The 26,618-nt window shown below is 48.2% G+C and overlaps 8 protein-coding genes and 1 long non-coding RNA gene across 12 annotated transcripts in view; 6 read left to right on the top strand and 3 right to left on the bottom strand.

Annotated features, from left to right (window-relative positions):
• The window catches only part of LOC136196341 (uncharacterized), a 26,455-nt gene extending 24,582 nt beyond the window's left edge, over positions 1-1,873 (top strand). The window contains exon 3 of the long non-coding RNA XR_010672138.1: positions 1,636-1,873. This is a non-coding gene — a long non-coding RNA (uncharacterized lncRNA). The remainder of the gene's footprint in view (positions 1-1,635) is intronic.
• LOC136196340 (uncharacterized) overlaps positions 1-2,018 on the bottom strand; it is a 2,698-nt gene extending 680 nt beyond the window's left edge. The window contains exons 1-16 of the mRNA XM_065985874.1: positions 1,950-2,018; positions 1,627-1,893; positions 1,559-1,579; positions 1,470-1,511; positions 1,342-1,410; positions 1,166-1,285; positions 1,083-1,106; positions 996-1,036; positions 876-934; positions 732-818; positions 603-676; positions 501-549; positions 362-441; positions 260-305; positions 175-203; positions 38-115 (exon numbers count right to left, since the gene is read on the bottom strand). Of these exons, the coding sequence (XP_065841946.1) occupies positions 38-115; positions 175-203; positions 260-305; positions 362-441; positions 501-549; positions 603-676; positions 732-818; positions 876-934; positions 996-1,036; positions 1,083-1,106; positions 1,166-1,285; positions 1,342-1,410; positions 1,470-1,511; positions 1,559-1,579; positions 1,627-1,875 (1,068 nt within the window). The 5' untranslated portion in view covers positions 1,876-1,893; positions 1,950-2,018. The remainder of the gene's footprint in view (positions 1-37; positions 116-174; positions 204-259; positions 306-361; positions 442-500; positions 550-602; positions 677-731; positions 819-875; positions 935-995; positions 1,037-1,082; positions 1,107-1,165; positions 1,286-1,341; positions 1,411-1,469; positions 1,512-1,558; positions 1,580-1,626; positions 1,894-1,949) is intronic.
• On the top strand, positions 1,893-6,335 carry LOC136196337 (uncharacterized). Of its 2 annotated transcripts, none has more exons than XM_065985868.1 (17): positions 1,893-2,090; positions 2,142-2,306; positions 2,361-2,853; positions 2,900-3,054; positions 3,115-3,285; positions 3,343-3,484; positions 3,535-3,584; positions 3,636-3,715; positions 3,768-3,833; positions 3,890-3,937; positions 3,997-4,206; positions 4,262-4,318; positions 4,380-4,421; positions 4,473-4,523; positions 4,572-4,634; positions 4,688-4,805; positions 4,859-6,335. In XM_065985868.1, the coding sequence occupies exons 3-17, from the start codon at positions 2,364-2,366 to the stop codon at positions 6,143-6,145; spliced, it is 3,030 nt and encodes a 1,009-aa protein (XP_065841940.1). In that variant the 5' UTR covers positions 1,893-2,090; positions 2,142-2,306; positions 2,361-2,363; the 3' UTR covers positions 6,146-6,335. The 2 variants fall into 2 exon arrangements, with proteins under 2 accessions (XP_065841940.1, XP_065841941.1); XM_065985869.1 differs by lacking the exon at positions 1,893-2,090 and having other exon boundaries at positions 2,189-2,211; positions 2,274-2,306.
• Positions 6,336-8,311: 1,976 nt separating this feature from the next.
• On the top strand, positions 8,312-10,879 carry LOC136195974 (putative mitogen-activated protein kinase kinase kinase 7-like). 2 transcript variants are annotated; one of them, XM_065985461.1, is made up of 10 exons: positions 8,312-8,550; positions 8,602-9,052; positions 9,136-9,457; positions 9,517-9,683; positions 9,767-9,816; positions 9,879-10,022; positions 10,075-10,122; positions 10,177-10,316; positions 10,371-10,503; positions 10,552-10,879. In XM_065985461.1, exons 2-10 carry the CDS (start codon positions 8,841-8,843, stop codon positions 10,839-10,841), a joined length of 1,506 nt encoding a protein of 501 aa, XP_065841533.1. In that variant the 5' UTR covers positions 8,312-8,550; positions 8,602-8,840; the 3' UTR covers positions 10,842-10,879. The 2 variants fall into 2 exon arrangements, with proteins under 2 accessions (XP_065841533.1, XP_065841535.1); XM_065985463.1 differs by having other exon boundaries at positions 8,312-9,052; positions 10,440-10,503.
• An 86-nt stretch (positions 10,880-10,965) lies between these two features.
• On the top strand, positions 10,966-12,096 carry LOC136196250 (uncharacterized). Its single transcript, XM_065985776.1, has 3 exons — positions 10,966-11,488; positions 11,523-11,785; positions 11,881-12,096. Exons 1-3 carry the CDS (start codon positions 10,966-10,968, stop codon positions 12,094-12,096), a joined length of 1,002 nt encoding a protein of 333 aa, XP_065841848.1.
• Positions 12,097-12,510: 414 nt separating this feature from the next.
• Positions 12,511-14,535, top strand: LOC136195953 (uncharacterized). The gene is made up of 10 exons (XM_065985435.1): positions 12,511-12,809; positions 12,892-13,213; positions 13,272-13,438; positions 13,523-13,615; positions 13,667-13,810; positions 13,862-13,909; positions 13,961-14,011; positions 14,063-14,136; positions 14,194-14,239; positions 14,288-14,535. The coding sequence occupies exons 1-5, from the start codon at positions 12,592-12,594 to the stop codon at positions 13,677-13,679; spliced, it is 813 nt and encodes a 270-aa protein (XP_065841507.1). The 5' UTR covers positions 12,511-12,591; the 3' UTR covers positions 13,680-13,810; positions 13,862-13,909; positions 13,961-14,011; positions 14,063-14,136; positions 14,194-14,239; positions 14,288-14,535.
• Positions 14,536-14,772: 237 nt separating this feature from the next.
• Positions 14,773-16,476, top strand: LOC136195952 (uncharacterized). Its single transcript, XM_065985434.1, has one exon. It carries the CDS (start codon positions 14,773-14,775, stop codon positions 16,381-16,383), a length of 1,611 nt encoding a protein of 536 aa, XP_065841506.1. The 3' UTR covers positions 16,384-16,476.
• A 2,709-nt stretch (positions 16,477-19,185) lies between these two features.
• LOC136196251 (multiple epidermal growth factor-like domains protein 10) lies at positions 19,186-20,813 on the bottom strand. The gene has a single exon (XM_065985777.1). It carries the CDS (start codon positions 20,811-20,813, stop codon positions 20,004-20,006), a length of 810 nt encoding a protein of 269 aa, XP_065841849.1. The 3' UTR covers positions 19,186-20,003.
• A 1,642-nt stretch (positions 20,814-22,455) lies between these two features.
• LOC136195969 (tenascin-like) lies at positions 22,456-25,479 on the bottom strand. 2 transcript variants are annotated; one of them, XM_065985458.1, is made up of 4 exons: positions 23,943-25,479; positions 23,649-23,877; positions 23,494-23,596; positions 22,456-23,435 (listed from the first exon to the last, which is right to left on the bottom strand). In XM_065985458.1, the coding sequence occupies exon 1, from the start codon at positions 25,453-25,455 to the stop codon at positions 23,947-23,949; it is 1,509 nt and encodes a 502-aa protein (XP_065841530.1). In that variant the 5' UTR covers positions 25,456-25,479; the 3' UTR covers positions 22,456-23,435; positions 23,494-23,596; positions 23,649-23,877; positions 23,943-23,946. The 2 variants fall into 2 exon arrangements, with proteins under 2 accessions (XP_065841530.1, XP_065841529.1); XM_065985457.1 differs by having other exon boundaries at positions 23,649-25,479.
• Between the last annotated feature and the right edge of the window lie 1,139 nt (positions 25,480-26,618).

The following is a 26,618-nucleotide window of genomic DNA, read 5'->3' on the forward strand; positions in this document are numbered from 1 at the left end:
CTCTCATTTCTACGCCTTTGGGGGCCCCCCTTCGTACCTTTTGTCCCATTAACTTTCTGTAGAGCAATGCCGTGTAGTAGTCTGGATTGGGCATGTACGTCGTTTTGTTGAGAAGCTGTCAGAACGATCAACGAGTAGCGCGTTTAGAGACAAACGATTTAGAGAGTTTGAAACCTCGTAGTGTCCCCCAACCAGCGTCTGTCCTGAAATGCATCAGCGTAATCAAGTCACCACGTTCACACAGCCTGTATATTCTAACTGCAAAACGCCTTGTGTTTATTGGTTGCCGTTGTTCCAAGAGCGTTCTATACATAGAGCCGGGTGTACAATAACTCTCTAAGCACGAGACAGTTTTCCTTACCAAGTACCAGAAACCGGAGAGAAACGTGTTAGTCGTGCCGTCTTGACCGCTGTGCCACGCCGCGGCGCTCTCTCCCACCCCTTCGTACAAAAACCCCAATTCAGTTATTATTTGCCGGTTTTCGCGCCCCGTTACGTACATAAGTCGACGTTTGGAGCCTTTTCTTTCACGACACTGACCATGTTCATCTGCAGACATACGTATGCACGCATACATCGTGGTTTATTAGAGGGCATCGTACAGCACTGTGAGTTTGAGATTGGAGGAAATCTACCGTTGGAATCTTGTCGGCTAATTTTGGATCGAGCCCATAACCTAGTTATGTGAGCAGTAGATACACACGCATAGCCTTTTCACTCGATTTTTGAACCTGAGTAAACGTGGTATGTCGTAGCGTTGATGTAGGGACCGGCAACTGGCAAGAAGCTCTCGAAATAACTATCAGAAATCCCTATATCTAAATCCGATTGCGTCTTAAATTCCTGAGCATGCACTGGGAATTTGAGTTTGTTACCTGGGCCAACTAAAAGAGGTCTGGTGCTTTCATCAGGCCAAATTTGGTTGATCATTGTGCTGAGAGAACAATGCAGCTTATAGAAAAAAATCAATCATGCGTATATGCGCTGCTTCTAACCGCATTGTTTTAAAGTCTTTACCGTACACCACCGGATCAATCTAAACTGACGTAGCAATTCGTCACACAAACGTTGAACGACTTTACCTCGTGGTTCAATTCGTTACCAAACTAAATACATTCGAGTTAGTTCTTTCTTTGTGTGTATACTGCCATGATGATCAACTAACTTCGAATGCTGCAACGGGCATCTTATTCTGAGCCGTGTATTTCATTAGAGCTTCAGCGTTTGACGGATCGATAGGGCTCGTTTTGTTTTTTCGACCATACATAGCGTTAATTCCAAAAGCCTGTAAGTAGGATAATCTCATTGGAAACTAAGGCGAAACTGTATTTGGCTTATTACTAATTTTGTTCCAGTTGTCTGAGTGAAATTCACCAGTTCTTCCCATTTGGACATATTCATGCAAAAGGGCTGTTAGGTCACGAGTAACCAATCATTAATTAGTTTATATCACAAAGTAATGAGCTTGCTTCTTTGCATGGTTCATGATTAGTTCCAACATCAAAAACAATCTAAACATCGGTAAACGATGCATATTTATGCTTTCCCTTCTGTGTACCCTATCTTCATCGCTTCCACCCTTTTAAAAATAAATAATTACATAGTTATGTTGAAATGCGTTTTTACGATTCGTAGATGGCCTGGAGACAATTGGCTTGTCAAGTACACCAGCAAAGGGTTCTTCAAGTCGATGACGAGTACGCTGCTGTTGGTCCAGCCTGGACTGGTGTTTGGCCACCAGTCGAAGTTGAAGCTCACGAAACTGGGGCTTGTAGTGAATGCAACGTCGTTTAGATTCACTTCAAGAGCGTCCGAAGCGTAAGAGCTCGTGAATCGAAGAACCAGCGCAAGTGCGACGGCAAGTGAAAAAGCCATTGGCTAGTCTCGGCGCAGCTAATTGAAATCGAATTTTTTCAGCAACGCATGTGCGAAGCAACTGCTGGTAGTACCTGCAGAGTTTACAGAAAGGAGAAGCCGTACTCAATGAGCAAAGGTTGCGAGCACTGCCCCCATTAGGATATCAACTGCGTACATGTGTCATAATTAGTTAAGGTCCTTATACCCGTGTGAATCCAAACGTCCTAATTAATGTAAGAAGGAAGAATACACGTGTTCTTATGTTAGCACTGTATTTTGAAAAGTTGTCTGGACTATGGATGGATGTGCCTGCAGGCTGCCGGTGAAGCTCGCGTGGACGCGCAATCACTTCACGTGATTACCCATGTGCGCTCTGTTAGTAGAGACTGCGATTTGCGCGTTTCACTTACCTTTAGAGCATTTCTTAGCATCTCTGAAAAATCCAATTGGTACCGTAAGCTTGCCCAATGGTCAGGGCACCTCAGATCATAAGTACTGTTTAGATCATGGGCAACGCCCCTTCTTCGAGACGCGATCATCATTCAACGATGATTGACGGTCGTCTGTACTTGTTCGGCGGTCACGACGGAAAAAAAATACTTTCTGGCAAAGATATCTTTGTCCTGAACGTTCGAGAAAAAGAGTGGGCGAAAAAACTCGCTCGCGGCGGTGAGGACCTGCAATTCAAAGGTGGAGGGTGCGTTGCTATTAAAGGAATTATCTACTCCTACGACCAAGCGGGAATCGTCCATCATTTGAATCCAAAGAATGAGCCTATGACGTGGCAAAAGATAGCTGCTACATGTACGCCTACCGGAAGAACGCCCGACCCACGCGAGGGAGCTTGTTTGTGGGCGATCGGAGAGCGAATAATAATGTTCGGAGGAATTAGCTCACGAGAAATTCCCGATCATCTTCTCCAATCTGGGGCGAAGCAAACGGGGAAGATTAACGATGAGCTCTATGAATTTGCTCTTGCAAAAAATGCTCCAAAAGGTTTAACATTTTGACACAATTGAAGGTATATAACTGCCACTTTTAGGAGAATGGTTGGATTTGGTATTGAATGGCCCAAGGCCCGAACCACGCTATGGTGCCGCTATGGCAACAATTAATCGAAGACAAGGAATCATGCACGCTGGTTACGGTGGTGAAAAATCTCTTGCTGACACCTTTTTGATTGATTTGTTTGAAATGGTGGCGTTTGCTAAATTTAGTACAGTAGACGGAAGTTTTAGATAGACCTTTCTTTCATAGGCATGGATTCCCATTGAGTTTGATCCCAAACCGGAACACAGGCGCGGCCACACTCTTTCTCCAATAACCATCAAAGCATTGGACGGAGATAAAATCGGCTTTTTACTTCTCGGCGGATGTACGTCTGAGTCTGCTTGGATTTTGGACTATTTAGAAAGCAAAGCATACGAGGTGCATTTATGAAAGAAAGAAACGTTGTTAATTGAGCTATACTTTTCTTTAAATCAGATAAATTTGGGTAATGACGTCGCAGTTTTTGGTCACACCGCTTACTGCATAGAAAATGACGATGGAACAGCTACCCTCATTCTTTGCGGTGGAAGTAATAAGGAAGGTTCATTGAAGCAAATGCTGACTTCCTTGCAACTTGGTACAAATTTGAAATTATTAGGACTTCAGATAACGTGTTATTGTACGTAGATGAGGACTCGGGTTACGTACAAAACAAAGAAAAAATTGAAGAAAGATATGTGGGTTCCTAATCAAATGCTTACAAAGCCTGTCATAATCAGCATCGTTAGTCTAAGCTCTGCGCTACCTTGCTGGGAGAAGTGGCTCAATTACCAAGTCTGCTGCAAGTTGGTCATAAGCGACGGCTCTCGTAAGCAGGGCGCAGAAGAGTAGGTTAGGTGTGCCATACAACTTCATTTCAGTGTTGTGCTACGCGATTTGAAAACCGCCAAGTTAAAAAAAGAACGTGTTCAGCACCAAGAAACAAAGTATAAACGGAGAGAAGCATTACGTTTGAAGCTCAGTTCTTGTTTGCTTCGTGTAGACAGCATCTTAACAAAAGTATTGTTGAAGTTGCTGCGCAGAGGGGAAGGTACATTATCTCGTTTTCATAAGTTTTCTCTTTGTTAAAAGGTTTCTACTATAATTTAGTGAAAATCTTGAAGAACAAAGAGATGCTGAAATTCGACGTCTCAAGAATAGTCCGGAATCACCCATTGCAGCTAAACCTGAAAAACGTCCAAAGCCCCACGTCGCTGAAAAACCTAACTTGGGGTTCGTGCTTCATCAGGAACATCGCAAACTTACCTTCGCAAGATCTCCACGAAAGTCCAGAAAAGCTCAAGAGACGAATAGCTTGACGTATTTACAAGAAATTACCCTTTAATTAATTGAAGACTAAACGTTGCTGCTTTAGAAGCACGATGTTTCTTCCAAGGCCCTCGAACCCTGGAATAACTCGATCGGCGTCTGTGTGCGTAACGCATAGAAGGAAAAATAGTCATTTTAAAATAAATTAAATTTTGTTGCTTTAGAGGCAGCAGGCCAATATCTCCAATGTCCCCCTTTCAATACGCGTATATTTAAGCAAATTTCCTTTTTAAATACCAAACGTTGATGCTTTATAGAAGCATACCATCTCCAAAGCTCCCTGACAAATCGGCGAGTTTGCGCGAAAGGTATTTAGAAGAAAATTGTCTTTTTAAAATTGAATGTTGCTGCTTTAGAAGAAAGATATCAGGATCTCACAAGCCTCCTCCTGTTTCTGAAAAACCTCTACGATTGGTGGGGTGCGTTACGTATTTATTAAAAGGGTTTTCAAAATTAAACGTTGTTGCCTTAGAATCATGGAAAGACAATCGAGCGGCGTTGCAGTGACGGAGGCTAAAGAAAAAGCCCATCGCTACTCTACTACATATAATAACTCTGCGACGATAAAGAGCAACATGTGCGATGAAGAGGTAGCATTTATGGCTTTTGCTGTGAACCTGCTTGTAATCTGAATTATTTGTAGAGTCATCCGTCTTCTATGACGGTGGACAGCGTTTCTGTGTCACTGGCACGAGTGGCTCCGGTGGTAATTGAAAAGGTGTCTCCATGGCGAGAGCTGAACCTAGCAATTATGAAAGACAAGTGCAGTTTGTCAATTCCTTCTGGAAGCGTCGACAAGTCAATGAAGATCTCTTCTTGTCTTCTAACCGACAAAAAGGAGTACGAAAGTCAATGCGGAGCCGAGCTCACTGATATTGTTCAGCTTCTTCCTCACAACGCGAGATTCAAAAAAGCAGCCACTCTCAGGTTGCTTCATGGTTTCGAGTTAAGACAAAATCACGCAATTAGTGTCACATTGCTGTACAGCGACGTCACTGACTCTACGAGATGCATAAAGCCGCTGTGGACTTTTACTTCTCTGGAAGAAGAGGTATCGTTGCAATTTGGCCGGGCTGTTCTATTGGCCGACCAGATAGTTGTTCAAACGACCACTTTCTTTTACATCTGCTGCCGAAACGACGCCTGCTGCGTTAATTTGTCGGCGTTGCTCTTTTCTCCTGAAGAATTAAAATCACGTCCGTTCGGTGATAACTTCAGTGTCAAGTTGTCGATACTAGAAAAGGGAAAAGAGGAAATGATTGTTTCTAAAGAGCGCGGAACAGGACCACAAGCATATGAAATTATACAGCGAAAAGAGCTCAGCTTCTGTGACTGCGCCATCTCTAAAGATAAGCCTCATTCGCCAGAGTGGGAAGAAGAGGGGGGGAGTAGCCTGGTAATTTCTGCAGAAATGAAGTCCGCCTCTGTGTGGCATATTGATGCAAGTCCAAGAAAAATCCCTTTCAACGAACTTCGAGCTATTTCCAAATCTGAAGCAGCTCACCGAACGTACATCTTTGACATCAGCCGTTCTGTGAGAAGTCCTGCAGTTAGCAATAGCATGACTGTGGGATTTGATTTTAAATGGAAAAAGCCAATTGAGCCTCTGTGTGTGACTTTTACAGCAAGCGTGGATCGGGAGGTTACAGAGAAAGAACTTCACAAGTTGGCGGTTTTTCTACCAGATTGCTGGAAGAGTTTGTCCCGTGAGTTGCCGGGGCAAAAGGAGGACGTAGCAGTCGTGGAACGCAAGTGTAAGGATGATCCAAAAGAATTGCCGTACTGCATGCTCAAAGAATGGCACAATCGAAATGGATCAAGGGCGACGGTAAGGGATCTCTGCACAGCTCTTATTAGTCAGAGTGTTGGTCATCGGCGAGCAGCCGAGGAGACATTCGGAAAAGAATGCGTCGAAGAGGTAAGTTACTAGCTGGTGACCTTTCTCTGCAGCTGCGGCAACTGTTATCATTTTTATGCAATCAGTGTTTTCGTTCTTTTGCTGTTTGGAGCTCTAATTGTTTGTTACATTGCTGTTTGTAGTTTATTACCGGAGTACTAAAAATGCAATCGGGTAGAGAAGTCCTCGACGTTTTGTCGATGGGTTTGATTACCCTCTAAATATCGACAAGATCACGTGATTATTGTCTTCGATACGTCAGCACATGAGCCTTTTCGCCTCCTCCTCTGAGGCAACGACAACACAGACGATGCGCGACGAGCAGGAAGTTTAACATGATGATCGATATTGCACCGCCACCACGACTGTGGCGGGCCCCCAACAGGAGAACCAGTCGGCGAAAAATGTTCTACTGTATACGCCCCACATTCGTTACGCTCCCAACACGAACACAGTCATCAGAATCAGAATAATCACAAATTTCGAGTCAATTTGGACACGCAAGAGATTCGAGCATTGCCGTGCTCACGACACTTGTCGCCTCCGTGGCGCTTTTTCGAATATCTTCGGCAGCATTCAGCAGTTGAACGAACTCCGGATACATGGCCCGAATCAAGATGAAGAGATTCACCGTGCACGCGGTAGCCCAATCGTCCTGCGTCAACGCCTTCGGCTTCTCGTCGCTGATCTTCCTCTCGTACGCCTCCACCACTTCATCGGCCGTTCTGACGGGCCTCGTTCCGCGCTTCACGCCGCGCCATCCAAAGAACTCGTACGAATTCATCACGGAATCTTCGCCTTCGTCCCACATGACGCTATCGATCTTTTTACCGGCGCGAGACCCGATCACTTCTCCAGCGATGCCTCCAACGAAAGCGCCGGCAAGCGTTCCAATTGGACCGAGCCAAAGCCCCATGGCAACGCCAGTACTCGCTGCGGCGAAGATGCCTCCCATTGCACCGCCCGCTCCCTCGGCGAGACGTTGACGCAGCCTCACGGCGGTGATATCGTTCTTGGCCCACTTGCGCACGTCCCACATGGCGTTGAGCCCGAAAAGGACGGTCCCGGTCACTGCATTGGCGCGAACGACCGACTTCCCAATCGCCCTCGCAAACGTCGGCGCCAGCCGTTTCGTAGCAAGAGATCCAACGCCTTCGGCAATGGCTCGAAACGTCGCGCTCTTAGCTCCCTGTTTAGCTGCTTCGATCATCTGTTCATCCTTGTCGAGCGTGGGATTGGAGACGATTCCGGCGGCGCCGAACACGAAACTCAACGTCTCCGACTCCTTTTTCCCGCTGCGATGCCGTAGTGTCTCTCCGAGAGAGAATTCCGTTTTGCGGCTCAGCGTTGCGATCAGCGTCTCGCGGTCGATTTCGTCCACGTGGCCGCTCAGAATGTAAACGAAGCGAATCGCTCCTTCGGAGCCTCGTCGCGGTTCGGCGAAGTCGTCTCCCCAGAGTTGGCGTCGCGCTTGACGACGTTGCGTGGGATCGGTCGTTTCGAGTTGCTTCAGCAGATGGACGATTGTATCGATTGGCATCGCTTCTTGAGCGCGAACGCGCTCGTCTTTCCAAGCGTGGAGAACGTGTGCCGTCGATTGACCGATTGGCTCGATGACGAATAGGCGATTGCCTTCCGATTCGACATCGACGTAGATTTGGACCACTTTTCCGTCATTGAGCGCTTTTCTGACTCGACTTTCGGTTGTCGAGCTGTCGGTCGCGTTCGACGTCAACAAGGAACTTGGATTCTTGAGCAGTTTTCCGAACGTAGCGCTCCACTCTTTGCAGGATTGGACGGCACTGATGACGTCTTCCAAGGCTTTGGGGTTTGAGCGCAGGTTCTCCGAAGTCTGCAAAATCTGTCGGACGACGTTTACGTAGCCAGACGACATGGTTGTATCTTCGCGTCGAGAAAACTCTTCGTTTAGGTCTAGGAGGCGTAACTAGTCGCGTGACTTTCCCAGAAAAGGTAATTAATAATTAACCCACCCTCGCACATATTTGCGAGTTTAGACTCTCTTGATTACATAAATATGACGTCAGATTTATAAAATGTACTAATAGTTTCACGCCTATCAGACGCAGACATTGTACTGTTTTCACCGACACTCATCACTGACACTCGCAAGAATTCCCTGAGGAATTCCTAGGCGCGTGCGAGTCGTTGGACATGCGCACAGTAGACAAAATGTCCGACTGTGCTCTATGTAGCTCTATGTGGCTCTTGTACTGATCGCCCTACTGTAGTCGCCTCTATTTGACACGAACTGCTAGCAGAAGAGACTGGAGCACGACCACCACGCATCGCTGAAGTGAATCCTTTGCGAAAAGCGAGCGCAATCGCTGCAGAAGCCTACGAACGTCGCCCCTCCCTCCGAATCCCGACCGCGATCAACAAGAAGCCCTCATCTACTCTATCGAGAGCTGTCATTTCCGGTGGGATACAGCCACGGGCTGAGGGCCTCACTTCGACGTTCTGATTGCTAGGTAAACTGCTGCGTAGGTCACATTTGACGCGCGCGCTCCTGGCTTTTTCGGTGGCCGCAGTTTCAGAAGCAGTGAGCCATTGTTCAGATGCAGTAGACACACTCGACAGCGTTCCAGAAACTGCAGTCTGAGTCGAGGGCTAATCGTATGCATGCCTACGTGATCGACGCATCTGCGCAGTTGATTCTACTCTGTTGGTCCGTCTGTGAGTACTCGTTGATCGAGCAGTCAGAAGCGTGATGGCAGATGCAATCGAGGCGTCGTCGCTCTTTCCTTCGCAAAAACTATTTAGTCGAGACGACTTTGTGTATGACGAACACTCCGAAGAGGACTACCTCGGCTGTGGCAGTTTTGCGGAAGTCTACAAAGCGTCAATGAGGAGTACCGGTCAGGTAGTGGCAGCTAAAGTTCTTTTTCGACAAAATGGAAGGCGTGGAAGATTGCAGAAAGAGTACGTAATCTCAGTCAAATCGAAACTGAAAGCATTGACTTGTAATAATGTTAACACCCGGGTGACCTCTTCTTCTATTATAGCGAAATCAAGAGTCTAAGAAAAGAAGCTGCTATTCTTTTTCAAGTTCAAAATCATCCCAACATCATTCAACTGATAGGTATATGTGAAGCTCCGAGGCACTACGCTCTGTTGCTGGAATTCATGTCCGACGGAAATCTCGACACGGTTTTGCATTCCACTTCTGACAAGGACGTCGATAGTTGGAAAACTCGCATCGACATGGCCTACCAAATTTCGAACGGCATGAATCATCTTCACTCGCTTGATCCTCCTATTATTCATCGGGATTTGAAACCGCAGAACGTACTACTTAGGAAAGAAGAACGCTTCTACACATGCAAGGTATAAGCATATGATACGCTTTCCTCCGCCATCAAATGAGTCGTTGTCTTGTTAATAAGATCACAGATTTTGGGCTTTCTAAGATGAAAGGCATGACCACGACAACTCATGATATCAGCAGTAGCGATTACACTCCAGCGGGAACGGTACTCTACATAGCACATGAGGGATATTCTACAGATTATAACCCAACAGCGGAATTGCGGATGAAATTGGATATTTACAGGTGGGTGATGTGTAGTGTAACGTTCAAGTTTTCTTTACATTCAATTGTTATACCTTCTAAAGCATACTCGTCATTTGTTTTAGTTTTGGCGTGATACTGTGGGAAATACGGGAACGCAGACGTCCTTGGGATGGTGATGCTGCTACAGTTTTTAATTAATTAAACAGTAAGGCGAACTCAGTTATTGTTTTGTAGGCAAGACTGATAAACGGGTTTTGCACCATTTGGCTAGCACTGGCAAAGCTTTGCCGGTCGCAAAAAATCCGTGTCCTTTTGGTTACGAAGATTTAGGACAGAAGTGCATCTCTTATGAGCCGGAGAGCAGGCCATCATTCCACCGTAAAACTTCTTACTTTGCTTAAAGTTACGCTTTTGTCTAACTACATTTTAGAAATTTCAATTTCTTTGCAAGACATTGGAAGAGAGTTGAATGAAAGCGGTAAGTTAGATTGCTGAGTTGAAGGCTCTGCCTATGAAATATTGAATATTTTAGGGAGGACTTCTCCCGCTGTAGCACATGTAGTAGACAGTAACGTATTGTCACGACTCGCTGTAGACGATTTTGACGGCGCTTCTCTTGACGTCCACCGATTATTATCAATGAAGGATAAAAAAGGACTGGGCAAGAGAGATGTACTACATGTATTATTAATTAACCTAGTTTTTGTGAATGGTTTTTCTAATTAGGACACAGTTTTGCGTGTCCAGAGTCAGGCGCGACGGCACGTTACTGATACATTTCGTCCTTATCCGCAGAGTTCGTCGTTTCAACGGCCTGTCAATGATATGAACCAGAGCGTCACGTCGTCGTCTGCTAGAGGTACTAAATTTTGAGAATGCATTGTCTACTTCATAGATTTTTTGTTAGGTGCTTTCCCGGCTAATGAAGATATAGTATCCGAGAATTTAATGAGAGCATGCGCGACTCGCGCAGCATCAAAATGGGAAGAAATGGGTATTTTGCTCGACGTACAAGATCTTGATGAAATTCGTGAAAGATATCGCGGAATCATGCCACGAATGTTCAAAGTGCTAGAATTGTGGAAAATGAGAGAACAATCACCAACTGTAGGCAAGCTTTTGAGGTGGTTTCAGGAGGTTGGCGTGAGTCGCTATGCTATAAAATCTAAATACGAAGAACTGTTCTCACGGAAGTAGATTGTTTGTTGATTAGTTAATAAATTGATCAAGATTCTTCGTCACACATAGACATGCGCACAATGAACAAAATGTTGCTACTGATCGCCCTGATCGGCGCGTCGCAGGCTCTATGCAACGCGAAATGCCAGCAGAAGAGACTGGAGCACGACCACCACGCATCGCTGAAGCGACTCCTCGACGAAAACCGAGCGCAATCGCTGCAAAAGTAGGACGCGCCTCGCGACGCCTCGCCCCAAATCTCGACGATCTCCAAGCCCTCACGTTCCTCTACAAGAACACGGGCGGCGCAAACTGGACCGAAAGCACCGGCTGGAAGGAGGGCACATCGGGGGACCCGTGCGGCGCGACGCCCTGGCACGGAATCTCGTGCAACGACGACGGATGCGTCGTCGCCATCGAACTCGTCTACAACAACCTCGTCGGACGCTTACCGGCCGATCTCGTCAAAGCGTCGAACATCTCGTCTTCTACTCGAATCTTAATTCTCGCGGGTCCCATTCCAAACGGTTTACTCAATTCGAAAAACTTAATCGAATTCGACGTGAATAACAACGCGATGTCCGGACGTCTTCCGGACGCGATCGACGCGCCGAAACTTCAGTCATTCGTCTTATACGCGAACGAATTTTCTGGCTCGTTGCCAAGTCGATGGAACGCGCCCTCACTTCGAAGTCTCAGATAACCAATTCACCGGAAGTCCACCGGAAGCGATAGGTGAGCTCAAAGACGTAGTCCAATTAGTCGTATCGCGAAATAATCTCACCGGCGAATTCCCGACGAGTTGGGGTCACCTGACAAAACTCGAGCAACTCTGGTCGTTTAATAACGAAATACGGGGTCCCCTGCCGGAGAGCTGGTCGGCTCTTCGTTCGCTCGAGAACGTGGAGATCGACGGTATTCTCGGCGTCCTACCCGATTGGCTGGGAACGAGTTGGACGCGCGTGCAAAATCTCCTTCTCCCGCGCGGTAACATGAGCGGATCGATACCGGCGTCGATTTGCCACTTGGAACGAGTCAATACCTGTGGCTCTTTCAGAATAATCTCACCGGTTCCATACCCGATTGCGTGGGTAAAATGGTCAAATTGCAGTCGCTTGAACTCTCCGATAATCGGCTCTCCGGCTCGCTGCCCGAGTCGTTGGGCGAGCTCTATAACGTGAGCTATTTCTACGCGTCGCGCAATCGGCTCAACGGGTCGCTGCCCGAGTCGCTTAGCCGTATGAAAGCCCTTCAGGTTCTCGCCTCTATTTGACACGAACTGCCAGCAGAAGAGACTGGAGCACGATCGCCATATCATCGGGCCCACGCATCGCTATCCTTGGTGAAAGGCGCTGCAGAAGCACGAACGACGCCTCGCTACGATTCGTTAGCGTGAAAAAAGATGCGATCGCTCTCGGTCACCGATCGAGAGCTGTCATTTCCGGTGGGATACGTCTTCGATTTGCTCCCACGGGCCGAGGGCTTCACTTCGACGTTCTGATTGCTAACTAAATTGCTGCGTACGTGTACGGTCACATTTGACGCGCGCTCCTGGCTTTTTCGGTGGCCGCAGTTTCAGAAGCAGCCATTGTTCAGATGCCGTAGATACAGATAGCCTCGACTTCACGACAGTGCTCCAGAAACAGCAACGAGCCTAATCGCATTCGTACAGTACGTGGGGATCGACGGCTTCGACGCATCTGCGCAGTTACCACGGATATAAACCCGTGCATGCAGTTTGTCCGTTGATCGAGCACTCAGAAGCGTGATGGCAAATGCAAGCGAAGCTTCGTCGCTCTTTGACTTACCTCCGGAGAAACTATTTAGTCAAGACGACTTTGACTATGACGAAGACTCCGACGAGGACTACCTCGGCTATGGTAGTTTTGCGGAAGTCTACAAAGCGAAAGTAAAAAGTACCGGTCAGATAGTGGCAGCTAAACTTCTTTTTCGACGAAATGGCGCGCGTGGAAGATTGCAGAAAGAGTACGTAATCTCAGCCAAATCGAAACTGAAAACAGTGTGCTAAATAATGTTAACACCCGGGTGACCTCTTCTTCTATTATAGCGAAATCAAGAGTCTAAGAAAAGAAGCTGCTATTCTTTTTCAAGTTCAAAATCATCCCAACATCATTCAGCTGATAGGTATATGCGAAGCTCCGAGGCACTACGCTCTGTTGCTGGAATTCATGTCCGACGGAAATCTCGACACGGTTTTGCATTCCACTTCTGACAAGGACGTCGATAGTTGGAAAACTCGCGTCGACATGGCCTACCAAATTTCGAACGGCATGAATCATCTTCACTCGCTTGATCCTCCTATTATTCATCGAGATTTGAAACCGCAGAACGTTCTACTTAGGAAAGAAGGACGCTTCTACAAATGCAAGGTAAGCGTATGATACACTTTCCTTCGCGATCAAATAAGTCATTGTCTTGTTACTTAAGATCACAGATTTTGGGCTCTCTAAAATGAAAGGCATGACCACGACAACCCATGATATCGGCAGTAGCGATTACACTCCAGCGGGAACAGTACTCTACATAGCACATGAGGGATATTCTACAGATTATAAACCAACAGCGGAGTTGCGGATGAAATTGGATATTTACAGGTAGGTGCTGTTTAGTGTAGCGTTCAATTTCCATTAAAAACGTTAGTAAAAGAAGATTTATTACATTCTCGTCATTTGTTTTAGTTTTGGCGTGATACTGTGGGAAATAAGAGAACGCAGACGTCCTTTGGATGGTGATACTGTGGGAAATAAGAGAACGCAGACGTCCTTTGGATGGTGATACTGGTTACAGTTTTCTCAATAAGGCGCGAACTCGGTTTTTTGCAGGCGAGACGAATAAACAGGTTTTGCATCATTTGGCTAGCACTGGAAGAGCTTTGCCGGTCGCAAAAAATCCGTGTCCTCTTGGTTACGAAGATTTGGGACAGAAGTGCATCTCTTATGAGCCGGAAAGAAGGCCATCATTCCGCCGTAAAACTTCTTCCTTGCTTAAAGTTACGCTATTGAATAACTACATTTTAGAAATTTCGTATTCTTTGCAAGACATTGGAACAAAGTTGAATGAAAGCGGTAAGTTAGATTGCAGACTTGTAGATATGTATGAAGTATTGCTTGCCTTAGGGTATGACTCAGTGCGGATGACATCTCTCGCTGTAACGGATGCAGTAGGCGGTAACAAAAAGAACATATTTGTAGGGTTTTTATATTCACGACTAAGTGTAGACGATGTTGACGGCGCTTCTCTTGCCGTTGACCAATTATCAATCAATGATAAAAAAGGACAGGGCAAGGAAGATGTACTACTTGTAAAATTAACCGAGAACGATTTTTCAATGGCGTTTGTTTCTAATTAGGACACAGTTTTACGTGTCCAGAGCGTCACGACGTCGTCCGCTATAGGTACTTAAATTTTAAGAATACATTGTCTAATTCATAGAATTTTATTAGGTGCTTTTCCGGATGGTGATGAATTAGTACCTGTGAATTTAATGAGAGCATGCGCGGCTCTCGTTGGAATGAAATGGGAAGAAATGTGTATTTTTCTTCTCAGTCTAAAAGATCTTGATGAAATTCGTGAAAGATATCGCAGCGATCTCACACGAATGTTCAGGGTACTAGAAGTGTGGAAAATGAGAGAAAAGTCACCAACTGTAAGCAACCTTTTGGGGTGGTTTGCGGAGGCTGGTGTGAGTCGCCGTGCTATACAACATCGCTACGAAGAAATGTTCTCAAGGAAGTAGACTGTGGTTGAACGAACTCTTTGATTAATTAATAAATTAGATTGATTAATCAAGATGACGATGTAGTTCTGCATGTGGTTTTTGTACGCCTCACTCCGCGCCATCAGCGAAATCTTTGCGTTCGATAGAGAATGTTAATTAACTTTTCGCGGTTGGTTCCGATCACGCGCAGACATGCGCACAATAGACAAAATGTCCTCGCTCATTGCAACAGCTCTACTAATCGCCCTAGTCGGCGCATCGCAGGCTATTCCGCATCTATGCAACACGAACTGCCAGCAGAAGAGACTGGAGCACGACCACCACGCATCGCTGAAGCGACTCCTCGATGAAAACCGAGCGCAATCGCTGCAAAAGTACGCAGGACGCGCCTCGCGACGTCTCGCCCCAAATCCCGACGATCTCCAGGCCCTCACGTCCCTCTACAAGAGCACGGGCGGCGCAAACTGGACCGAAAGCACCGGCTGGAAGGAGGGCACATCGGGGGACCCGTGCGGCGCGACGCCCTGGCACGGAATCTCGTGCAACGACGACGGACGCGTCGTCGCCATCGAACTCGTCTACAACAACCTCGTCGGACGCTTACCGGCCGATCTCGTGAAAGCGTCCAACGTCGAGCATCTCGTCTTCTACTCGAATCTTCTCGCGGGTCCCGTTCCGAGCGGTTTACTCAATTCGAAAAATTTAATCGAATTCGACGTGAATAACAATGCGATGTCCGGACGTCTTCCGGACGCGATCGACGCACCGAAACTTCAGTCATTCGTCTTGTACGCGAACGAATTCTCTGGCTCGTTGCCAAGTCAATGGAACGCGCCCTCACTTCAATATCTCGACGTTTCGGATAACCAATTCACCGGAAGTCCACCGGAAGCGATAGGTGAGCTCGAAGACGTAGTCCAATTAGTCGTATCGCGAAATAATCTCACCGGCGAATTCCCGACGAGTTGGGGTCACCTGACAAAGCTCGAGCAACTCTGGTCGTTTAATAACGACATACGGGGTCCCTTGCCGGAGAGCTGGTCGGCTCTTCGATTGCTCGAGAACGTGGAGATCGACGGTATTCTCGGCGTCCTACCCGATTGGCTGGGAACGAGTTGGACGCGCGTGCAAAATCTCCTTCTCCCGCGCGGTAACATGAGCGGATCGATACCGGCGTCGATTTGCCACTTGGAACGCGTCGAATACCTGTGGCTCTTTCAGAATAATCTCACCGGTTCCATACCCGATTGCATGGGTAAAATGGTCAAATTGCAGTCGCTCGAACTCTCCGACAATCGGCTCTCCGGCTCGCTGCCCGAGTCGTTGGGCGAGCTCTATAACGTGAGCTATTTCTACGCGTCGCGCAATCGGCTCAACGGGTCGCTGCCCGAGTCGCTTAGCCGTATGAAAGCCCTTCAGGTTCTCGACGTTTCGAGTAATATGATTACCGGTGGGATACCCGCTTCGTACGTCGCCTTCACGGATCGCGTCTATAGCTTCGCCGTTTGCTATAATTCGCTCTCCGGTCCCGTGCCCGCGTCGCTCGAGCGATTTTTTAAATTTATTGACGATTATACGTGCGATATGTACGGTAATCCGTGGTCGTGTCCCGTGCCCGGCGTCGTGCCCAAGTCGTGCGGTTGCCAGTGTTCGGAGTGTAATACGGGGGCGAAGCGACAGTCGTGCGCGCAATGCGTCGCTTCGGCCGGGTGCGGGTTTTGCGCGAATGGGCCGAATTGTATCGAGGGCTCCGCCTCGGCACCGGCCTCCGGATACGAGTGTCCCGTCTCACAGTGGACGTACGGCTCGGGAAACTGCTGACTAAACAGTTCTAGCGTTTAGATGCCGATTGCTGCTGCTTGCGTGTACACGTTGATAGAATTAGTATTTTCGATCAGTTTCGTTCACCCTTAATGGTTTCACCGGTACTATAGTGTAGACATGCTTAGTTATAATTAATTAATTAAGGTTTTGAAGAGGGGAGGAGGAAGCGTCATAAGGTGCGTCACGTGCAGATTCAATTTTTCTTCTGAGAAAAACTCATCTCTATAGGAGTTGAACAATTCGTCGTGATAAGCAATCTGCCAGTCCATTCTGCTTTCCCAGCTGAAGACTCTTGTATGTCGACTCTCCAAGCATTTTGAACACTTCTGTTCAGCTGAAGGTATGTATCCTCCAAGGCCTGCCCTTCAGCGTTGTCAGCCGAACTTCAAAGCCGTGTAACTTCAACGTGCAGCTATTCAGCATTGCTTGTATGAGTCCCAAGTGTCTTAAGATTTACCTGGTAAGCAGTTTGCATTGCCTCTTATTTAACTAAATGTTCTTTTTAGGCTGGGGTCCTAAGCACGACCCCGTGGTGAAAAACTGCTCCACCGGGGTCCCGGGCAAGACCCGTCATCAAAAACTGCCTCGCAGGGTCCCGGGCATGACCCCGTCAAAACTGCCTCTGCATGAAAACGCGAGGGGAGACTCTGTGCAATTTTTTTCAATTTATTTAATAAATAGTCTGTCCCTTCCCTTTTGTCTATGAGCAGTTTTTGATGACGGGGTCATGCCCAGGACCCCCGAGGCAGTTTTTGATGACGGGGTCATGCCCAGGACCCCAAAGCAGTTTTTGATGACGGGGTCATGCTCAGGACCCCGGCAGTGAGCAGTTTTTTGATGACAGGGTCATGCCCAGGACCCCAACTCCTAAGACAAAACGCTAATGCCTTCGTAGAAAAAGTAAGTACATATGCTTACCTGCTTATTGTTGAGCTGAAATTCACGCAAAGTTTCATACGGGTGCCCACATGCGCTTATGGTACCATGCACTATAAAATGAATAGTACTACTACCCTCTGACAAGTCTTTCCTATGTTGCGGCCCGTTCGCACAGCTGCAAGGAGGACTACATGTAGGGGATAAATCATATAAGAAACAGTCCTGAAACATACATGAGTAAGAAGTACCTATTGGTAATGCATAGCCTCGTCAGAAGGTGCAGTTTGAGCCTTGGTGGCAACGGGCTCCGCTGAAGACGGGAAAAAAAGATAGAAGACAAATAACTACATAACTAGCGCTTGGATCTTATCTAGCCGCTATGTAACTTCGTAACCTTCTTATGATGGCATATCCTCACTGGAATAACACCCCGTCCTATACTTTTTGTGCCACGTTGTGAATAACTCGTGACGACCGGATGATTACGTCACTTCTGATGATGGTAAATTAGTTGCACTGAATATTTTCATGAGCATCTTACCTTATGATTATCTAGATGCATCACGTGGTTTATGTTTCGACGTGGTTAATAAAATTGGCCTAAAGAGAGGAGCAGAAGATGATGATGACTGGTTGTTGTTCTGTAGACACTATCATTGCTTTTATCACTAAAAAGTAATAAAATCGACAAAAACTACATATGCAGTATTCACCATTGGTCATGTGTATGATGTGCCAAGGAAAAAATACGCGAGGGACCCCTTCAAGCCCGGAACGCTGCTAGTGGCGAAATTTAGTGATTAGTGCGTAGGAGGGAGAAAGGGGGGCCCCGCTGAGGCCTACAGGTCTTTCTCCTAAACGGAGCTACAAAACGTCTCTGCACACCTTAGAGTCGCCTAGCTTCGCTCGGCTGAGCAGTCAATTTTTGATCGTCCAGCTACTAGTCCGAACTGCATTGAACGAGCTAAACGGGAGAGAAATTTTGTAGCGGACAAGGAGTCGCATCGCCTGCTGTGAACGCGAAAAGGCGTCGGTCTACTCACCGAGTCACGGATTACGGTGTCGTTCCGTTGTTCGCGTGCTCCGCGTGGGCTATTCGATCTCTGATTCGATTAGTGACGCGCGACACGCGTCTGCAACGTGACACAAACTCAACGCGATATTTTTTGCTTTACGGCTGCTCGAAAACTTCCCTACAGGGATCCCCAGCGTTTGATCAAGAAATTGTCCGAGTTACTCTCTCGCAAAGCCGAGTTTCGTTCGATGACGCAATCTAGACTGACGTAATCTAGACACTATCTATCTCTTTATAAGTTACACCGGAGGGGACTCGGGCTCACTCACTGCCAAGATGAAATTCAGCCGTATACTGTCCTACGTGAAGACCTTCTTCATCACTCTTCTACGCGGCGGACCGACTCCTTCGGACCCTGTCCCTGTCCCTGTCCCTGCCCCTGACCCTGAGCTATCTCTCGCGGATCTTCTAGATGCCGTCACGGACATCAAGCAGCAACTCCTCAAACTCTCCCGAGATCTCATCGATGAAGCGGTGATCGCACTTCTCGAGAGGTACGAGGGTCTCGCTCTCAGCGTCCTCAGGTTGTCGAGAGAGGCCGCTAAAATGCAAGGAGTCCTGAGTGCGTGCAAAGAAGACATGACGTCACTAGTGGAGACAACAGAACGCTATTTTTCTGCCTTGGAGACATTTGGCCTCCACTTCGCCAAGACAAAAACAGTCAGCCTATCGACGAGAATTCGAGAAGACAACAATTTGAATTGCCTCGTCGACTGGCTCGACAATCTGAGCACCGATCTGCAAAAAGCCCTGAACGCCAATAGAGATTTCGATGTCGTCTATCAAAGACTGCAGGCCAATTGCCTCATTAGCCTTCACAAATGCACGGCATTGCACGACGAAGCTGTCGAGAGAGAGGCACAAGTCAAAAGGTACGGGAGGGGTTGGGTGCTGCTTGCCGTGGTGACGGTCGTCTCGCCTATACTGGGAGTACTGTCCATTGCCAAGGCGGCGATAGGCGGCGTCGCTCGTTGCCGGCGCGCACGCTCTCGCTGCTCTACACTTGGCAGAGCTGTGCAAGCTCTTTACAGCTCTCGGGGATCAGTTTACGGTTTTGCACCGCGCTGCAGGCGAGCTGAGCGGCATTTTGCTCGGCCTCAATCCCGTCGTCACTCGTTGCCGGAATCTCGTTGCCAACATGATTCCCACGGTGACGACGACGCATCGCATGTCTGAGATGAATGCCGATGAGCGAATGAGGCTCTGCGAGAACTTGATCGACCTCGGCTTGAGCGGCGAATCGTTCTCCATGCGCATTGGAAGGGCAAGGAGGAGAGTCCGGGAGGCGGTCGATGAAGTGAAACGCGCCATCGCTTCGTCTCAATGAATGACAAGCCTGAGTAGTGTCGTCCGAATTATATCTGCATGTGCTGAAGAAGAGTTGGGTTATGGAGCTTGAATGAACCTGTTTGTTATTGAGACTGCATGCATTTGTTACAGTTGCGTTTCCGTAATAGTTCGTTGATTCTAAAAATAAATCTATATACCATGAGATCTAGATTTTAATTAAACCGTCTATTGAAGCAAGGTCCTCAACCCAGACTCAATTGAATCTGTGAAAATGGAACGAAAAACTAGCTCAAAAACTGCCAGCAGACGTGCACATCAAGCTATAATATACTACTGCATATAGCCCGAGTCGGGAATAAATCATACCCTCGTCTTACTGCGGCACAACCTCGTTAGCGATGAGCCCCATTACGCCAGATCCAGAGCGACGGCGTCGACGTCGACGTCTATACAGCACCAGGCCAAAAACGATGACGACGACGACGATAATGACAAAGAAGACAACGCCTCCACTAATGAGTCCAATAACCATCGCTCTTCCGCTGCCACCGGAGGTGCAGTAAATTCCACTATAGCCACTATAGCACACACACGTACTCCCTCTGCAGTACCCATTCTCGCAGTCGCCGCCGAGACAGTCGTTCCTGTCGCAGAACGTTCCACTGTAGCCACTGTCGCAGACGCACGCACCGGTCGCCTCGCTGCAGCGTCCATTGCTGCAGTTCATTCCGGCGCACGGATCCGGCGGCTTGCACGTGACGTCGATCTTGAACAGCAAATTGCACGTCTCCGAACTGCTAGTGCAGTAGATCACGGTATACACGGGTCCGACTGGAGCGGGATAGTGGATCGATCCGCTGTGAAAGCATGTGTGGGCGTGGTCCGGGCCCGTCTCGCCGATGGCGAAGTAATCGTACTTCTGCCCGTTCGCGTACTTATCGTAGTTCGTTTTGTTCATGACCGTGACTTTGAAACCGTCGCCGTTATTGTCTGCGCCGGTGACGATCAGCGACGTGATTATCGGCGTGTTCGTCGCATCGCAGGCGTATTCCTGATGCGTGTAGTGAGATGTTTTGACTGATAGTAATTGGCATTCGAACGCATTCTTGCAGTCATTTCTGCAAGCGATGTCGGCGGCCCGCGTCGCGGTGAAGACAGCGAGGAAAATGACCTCGAAAAACATGCCGTAACAGAAAACGCGCATGCGCGCACACCACGTGCATTGCAGAAATTCTGCTCCACGCTCCTTGCGTTTTTATAGGAGAGTAATGTATTGTTTTCACTTGTGTTGTGATTAGACGCCGTGCGAAGGCGAAAATAACAGCTATGCGAATTGCAATATATAGATAGCACGCGCACGTGATGTCGTGTGGTTGCACGGCGCTGGTTCTATTACACCGGAGGTTACTCATTGCCAAGATGTTCCCGTATTCTGTCCTATGTGAAGACCTTCTTCATCACTTTTCTACGCGGCGGACCTACCGTGACTCTTGCATTACCCAAACTCAACCGATTCTGTGAAAACAATAAAAATAAAAAAAGACAACTAGCTCAAAAACTTCCAGCAGACGTGCACATCAAACGACAACTGCAAAACGCAAAAGCATACCTGCACATAGCCCGGGTTGGGGATAAATCCTACCCCTGGTCTTACTGCGGAGTGACCTCATTGACGAGCTCTATGTCGCCAGAGCGACGGCGTCGACGTCTGTACAGCACGACCACAACGACGACGACGACGATAATGATAAGTAAGGCAACGCCTCCACAAATGAGTCCAATTACCAACGGTTTGCCAGGATCACTAGAAAAAGGGTTGTACGTGTAGTAATTGCAGTAAATTCCACTGTAGCCGCTGTAGCAGACACACGTATCCAAATCGCAATGCCCATTGTCGCAGTTGCTGGAGCAGTCGTTCTGGTCACAGTACGTTCCACTGTAGCCGCTATTGCAGATGCAACGACCCGAACTGCAGTGTCCATTGTTGCAGTTCACTCCGGCGCACGCCGATCGGCACGTGACGTCGACTTCGTACCTCAGATGACACGTTTCCAAAATATTAGTGCAGTAGATCACCAGATAGAGGTATCCAGCTGGAGCGGAATGCTCAATGTCTCCGCTGCGAAAGCACGTGTAGCTATGATCCGGGCCCGTCCCACTGATGTCGAAGTAACTGTATAGTTGCCCCTTCCTGTATTTATCGTAGTTCGTTTGGTCCATGAGAGTGACTTTGAAGCCGTCGCCGTCGCTGTCGGCGTCGGTGACGGTCACCGAAGTGATCAACGGCGTGGTCGCACCGTTGCAAGTGTATCCAGGCGCCTGGTAGCTAGATGCGCCGACCGAGAGCGAGTTGCAACCCGTGCAGTAGCTACTGCAAGAGCTGTCGGCGACGACTGACGTCGTAGCGAAGGCGAAAATGAGAGCGAAAATGACTGTGAGAAGCATGTGGCGTAAACCAGGAAAACGAGAAGTCTAGTACGCATGCACGCACATGCGTGGCGCCACGGCGAAAATTTTCGCTCACGCTGTTACACGCACGTGGGACTGTAGTGAATTAGTAGGTCAGCTAAACTTCTGTGTTTAGCTAAGCATGGCCTACGACCTACAGGCAGATGCCTATTTGTATCTCAGAACCAACAGCTAGCGTTGCAATGCTTACTTCTTTTGCTCCTCGTAAGGCATCACGTGCGTCGTAATAACCCATAAACAATGGAATATGTCTGAAAATTGGTTCTTAGTCTTACTAACATCAAGCAGGCTTCAAACCTAAACCTTCCGTTTGCTGATGTCTGGGCGGCTCTTGCAATCGCGAGCCAAAACGGGACTTGAACTCAAGTTCTATTAGAATCTAATGACGACTAGCTCATAAAACAACAGACGTGCACATCAGACTACAACTGCAAAGCAAACGCGGACTCAAAATCAACGCCAGTGATGGAGTAAAGCCTGAGTCGTGGCTAAATGAAACCCTCTTACTGTGGCGTGACCTCGTTAGCGACGAGCTCTATTCCGCCGGAGCGACGACGACGTCGACGCCTGTACAGCACGACCCCAACGACGACGACGATAACGAGAAACAAGGCAATGGCTCCACAAATGAGTCCAAGCACCCACGGTCTTCCTTTTTCGTCACTAGAAATATGGGCATGGTAAGTGCATGTGGTCCCACTGCAGCTTGGGTCGTTCTCAGAACGGTCACAGAACGTTCCAGTATAGCCGTTGTCACAGATACAGGAACCTCCAACGCAGTTTCCGTTGTTGCACTTGCCGAGACAGTCGTTCTGGTCGCAGTACGTCCCACTGTAGCCGCTGTCGCAGGTGCACAAGCCCACGCTGCAACGCCCATTGTTGCAGTTCACTCCGGCGCACGGATCCGCCGACTTGCACGTGATGTCGACTTTGTACTGCAGATGACACGTCTCCAAACTATTCGTGCAGTAGATTACCGCATATACGGTTCCAGGTGGAACGGAATAGCTAACATCTCCGCTGTGAAAGCACGTGTAGGAATGATCCGGACCCGTCCCACTGATGTCGAAGTAACTGTATCCTTGCCCCTTCGCGTATTTATCGTAGTTCGTTTTGTCCATGAGAGTGATTTTGAAGCCATCGCCGTCGTTGTCTGCGTCGGTGACGTCTATCGAAGTGATTAACGGCGTGGCTGACGCGTCGTTGCAAGTGTAGTATTCCGCCAGGTAGCCGGATGCTCCGACCGATGCCGGCTTGCAACCCGTGCAGACGTTACTGCAAGAGCCGTCGGCGACGACTGACGTCGTAGCGAAGGCGAAAATGACAGCGAAAGTGACTGTGAGAAACATGTGGCGTCAACCAGGAAATGGGAAGTCTAGTACGCATGCACGCACGTGCGTGGCGCCCACGGCGAAAATTCCGCTCACGCTGTTACACGCTTGTGGGAGTGTAGTGTATTAGTCGTCAGCTAAACTTTTTGTGCATGCATATGGCTACCTAAAATTGAGGCAGATGCGTAAATCTAATCCCTATGGCATGCGATGCTTACCTCCTTTGCCCCTCGTAAGACATCAACGTTCGCTGTAGTAATCCATAAACAATGAAATCTGTCAAAAAATATCGGTTCTGATAAACATCAAGTAGGCTTCAAGCCTTCCTTTTGCTGATGATTTGGGTTGTCTGGGCGGCTCTTGCAATCGAGAGCGAAAACGCGAATTGAACTCAAGCCCTAATGACGACAAGCTCAGAAAACAGCAGACGTGCACATCAGACTACAACTGCAAAGCAAACGCAGACTTGATCAGCGCTAGTGATGTACTATGGTCATAGGTAAAAATTAAACCTTCTTACTGCGTGACCTCGTTAGGGAGGAGGAGCTCTATTCCATCGGAGCGACGACGTCGACGCTTGTACAGCACGACCCCAACGACAACGACAATAATGAGAAAGAAGGCAATGCCTCCACAAATGAGTCCAATCAGCAACGGTTCGCCAATGTGCGAGTAGTAAATGCAGTACGTTCCACTGTAGCCGCTATTGCAGATACACTTACCCCCACTGCAGTCCCCATTCTCGCAGTTGTCAAAACAGTCGTTCTGGTCACAGAACGTTCCACTGTAGCCGCTCTTGCAGATGCATGTATCTCCACTACAGTGCCCATTCTTGCAACTGCTAGAACAGCTTTTCTGTTCACAGTACGTTCCACTGTAGCCGCTCTTGCAGATGCATGTATCTCCACTACAGTGCCCATTCTTGCAACTGCTGGAACAGTTTTTCTGCTCACAGTACGTTCCCCTGTAGCCGCTGTTGCAGATGCACGTAACCCCACTGCAGTGCCCATTCTTGCAGTTGCTGAGACAGTCGTTCTGGTCACAGTACGTCCCATTGTAGCCGCTGTCGCAGATACACGTACCCCCACTGCAGTGCCCATTCTTGCAGTTCTCGAGACAGTAGTTCTGGTCACAGTACGTTCCGCTGTAGCCGCTGTTGCAGATACACGTAACCCCACTGCAGTGCCCATTCTTGCAGTTGCTAAGACAGTCGTTTCGGTCACAGTACGTTCCACTGTAGCCGCCGTCACAGATGCACACAGCCCCACTGCAGTGTCCCTTGTCGCAGTGGCTGAGACAGTCGTTTTGATCACAGTGCGTGCCACTGTAGCCACTGTCGCAGATACACGAACCTCCAATGCACGTGCCATGGTCGCACTTGAGACAGACGCTCTGGTTACAGTACGTTCCACTGTAGCCGCGGTTGCAGATACACGAACCTCCAATACAGGTGCCATTCTCGCACTTGCTGAGACAGTCGCTCTGGTTGCAGTACATTCCACTGTAGCCGCTGTCGCAGATACACGAACCCCCACTGCAGTTCCCATTGTTGCAGTTCACTCCGGCGCACGGATCTGCTGACTTGCACGTGATGTCGACTTTGTACTGCAAACGACATGTTTTTACAGAATTCCGGCAGTAAATCACGGTATACACGGGTCCAACTGGAGCGGAATAGCTAATTGCTCCGGTGTGAAAGCATGTGTGGGAAAGATAGGGACTCGTCCCACTGATGCCGAAGAAATTGTAAGCTTGCGCGTTCGTGTACTTTTCGTAGTTCGCTTTGTCCATGAGAAAGACGTTGAAGTGATCGCTGTCGCCAACTGTGTCGACGACGTCCACCGAAGTGATTATCGGCGTGGCCGTCGCATTTTTGCAAGTGTCGTAGCGCGACGTGTAGTTGGCTGCTGGGACCGATAGCAAATGGCAACCCTGACCTTTGCAGGTATAACTGCAAGGGGTGTCCGCAACGACTGACGTCGTAGCGAAGGCACAAATTGCAGCGAAGATGACTGTGAGAAGCATGTGGCGTTTTAGCTAGCCTCGATACTCCAGACCCTCTCGCCAACCACACCCCCCTTAACGCGCGAGGGTCTGGAGTATCGAGGCTACGTTTTAGCGAGCCAGAAGTGTAGCGCGCGTGAGCACGCCCACCCCTACGTCACGTGAAACTCCTAAATGATAAAGATTTGTAATAGCTGTTCAAATCAATAAAAACTCATCGTGATTGCCAGGTAATCTATTAGACTTCCGAATAATCACTGATTCTTCCGCTGCTGCATATACGAGAGACGTACAGGTTCCAGTGCTTACAGAATGAAATTTGTCTCTCAATCAACTATTTGATAACCCTATCTAGACCTAAAACCGTCTATTGAAGAATCCTTGAAGAGGTAAGCCGCGGCGACGTCAATTTCAATCTTGCAGCCAGGAGACCCGAAACGCGGTTTCAATTCTGTGAAGATATAATGCATCACAACAGACAACTACGCTGCTACACGCTTGTGGGAGTGTAGTGCATTACTGTAGTTGTCAGCTAAACTGTTGCATATGGCTATACCTACGACCTACAAAAAAATGGAGGCAGATGCCTATTCGTATCTCAGAACCAACAGCTAGCTTATATTGCATGCAATGCTTACTTCCTTTGACCCTCGTAAGGCATCAACGTGCGCCGTAATAATCCATAAACAATGAAATCTGTCTGAAAATTGGTTCTTACTAACATCAAGTAGGCTTCAAACCTAAACCTTCCGTTTGCTGATGTCTGGGCGGCTCTTGCAATCGCGAGCCAAAACGGGACTTGAACTCAAGTTCTAATGACGACTAGCTCATAAAACAGCAGTCGTGCACATCAGACTACAACTGCAAAGCAAACGCAGACTCAATCAGCGCTAGTCATGTAATGGAGGTAAATCATAGGCAAGTCAAACCTTCTTACTGCGTGACCTCGTTAGCAAGGAGGAGATCTATTCCATCGGAGTGACGACGTCGACGCCTGTACAGCGCGACCCCAAGGACGACGGCGACGATGACGATAATGACAAACAAGGCAATGCCTCCACAAATGAGTCCAATCGCCAACGGTTTGCCAGAAAAGTCAATGTGCGAGTAGGAATCGCAGTACGTTCCACTGTAGCCGCTGTTGCAGATACACGTACCCCCACTGCAGAGCCCATTGTTGCAGT

Source organism: Oscarella lobularis, chromosome 15 (assembly GCF_947507565.1).
Source record: "Oscarella lobularis chromosome 15, ooOscLobu1.1, whole genome shotgun sequence".
NCBI classification, from domain to species: domain Eukaryota; kingdom Metazoa; phylum Porifera; class Homoscleromorpha; order Homosclerophorida; family Oscarellidae; genus Oscarella; species Oscarella lobularis.

Excerpts from the sequence above, each read along its gene's own strand:
- LOC136196337 (XM_065985868.1), top strand. The coding sequence starts at position 2,364 with ATGGGCAACGCCCCTTCTTCGAGACGCGATCATCATTCAACGATGATT. Across the intron at positions 3,834-3,889 it reads GTTCAGCACCAAGAAACAAA|ACAGCATCTTAACAAAAGTA; the intron begins GTATAAACGGAG and ends TGCTTCGTGTAG. Across the intron at positions 4,635-4,687 it reads AAACCTCTACGATTGGTGGG|AATCATGGAAAGACAATCGA; the intron begins GTGCGTTACGTA and ends TTGTTGCCTTAG.
- LOC136195974 (XM_065985461.1), top strand. The coding sequence starts at position 8,841 with ATGGCAGATGCAATCGAGGCGTCGTCGCTCTTTCCTTCGCAAAAACTA. Across the intron at positions 9,684-9,766 it reads ATGAAATTGGATATTTACAG|TTTTGGCGTGATACTGTGGG; the intron begins GTGGGTGATGTG and ends CATTTGTTTTAG. Across the intron at positions 10,317-10,370 it reads AAGGACTGGGCAAGAGAGAT|GACACAGTTTTGCGTGTCCA; the intron begins GTACTACATGTA and ends TTTTCTAATTAG.
- LOC136196250 (XM_065985776.1), top strand. The coding sequence starts at position 10,966 with ATGCCAGCAGAAGAGACTGGAGCACGACCACCACGCATCGCTGAAGCG. Across the intron at positions 11,489-11,522 it reads ATTTTCTGGCTCGTTGCCAA|ATAACCAATTCACCGGAAGT; the intron begins GTCGATGGAACG and ends TCGAAGTCTCAG. Across the intron at positions 11,786-11,880 it reads TGGGAACGAGTTGGACGCGC|AATAATCTCACCGGTTCCAT; the intron begins GTGCAAAATCTC and ends TGGCTCTTTCAG.
- LOC136195953 (XM_065985435.1), top strand. The coding sequence starts at position 12,592 with ATGGCAAATGCAAGCGAAGCTTCGTCGCTCTTTGACTTACCTCCGGAG. Across the intron at positions 12,810-12,891 it reads CGTGGAAGATTGCAGAAAGA|CGAAATCAAGAGTCTAAGAA; the intron begins GTACGTAATCTC and ends CTTCTATTATAG. Across the intron at positions 13,439-13,522 it reads ATGAAATTGGATATTTACAG|TTTTGGCGTGATACTGTGGG; the intron begins GTAGGTGCTGTT and ends CATTTGTTTTAG.
- LOC136195952 (XM_065985434.1), top strand. The coding sequence starts at position 14,773 with ATGTCCTCGCTCATTGCAACAGCTCTACTAATCGCCCTAGTCGGCGCA.
- LOC136196251 (XM_065985777.1), bottom strand. The coding sequence starts at position 20,813 with ATGTTTTTCGAGGTCATTTTCCTCGCTGTCTTCACCGCGACGCGGGCC.
- LOC136195969 (XM_065985458.1), bottom strand. The coding sequence starts at position 25,455 with ATGCTTCTCACAGTCATCTTCGCTGCAATTTGTGCCTTCGCTACGACG.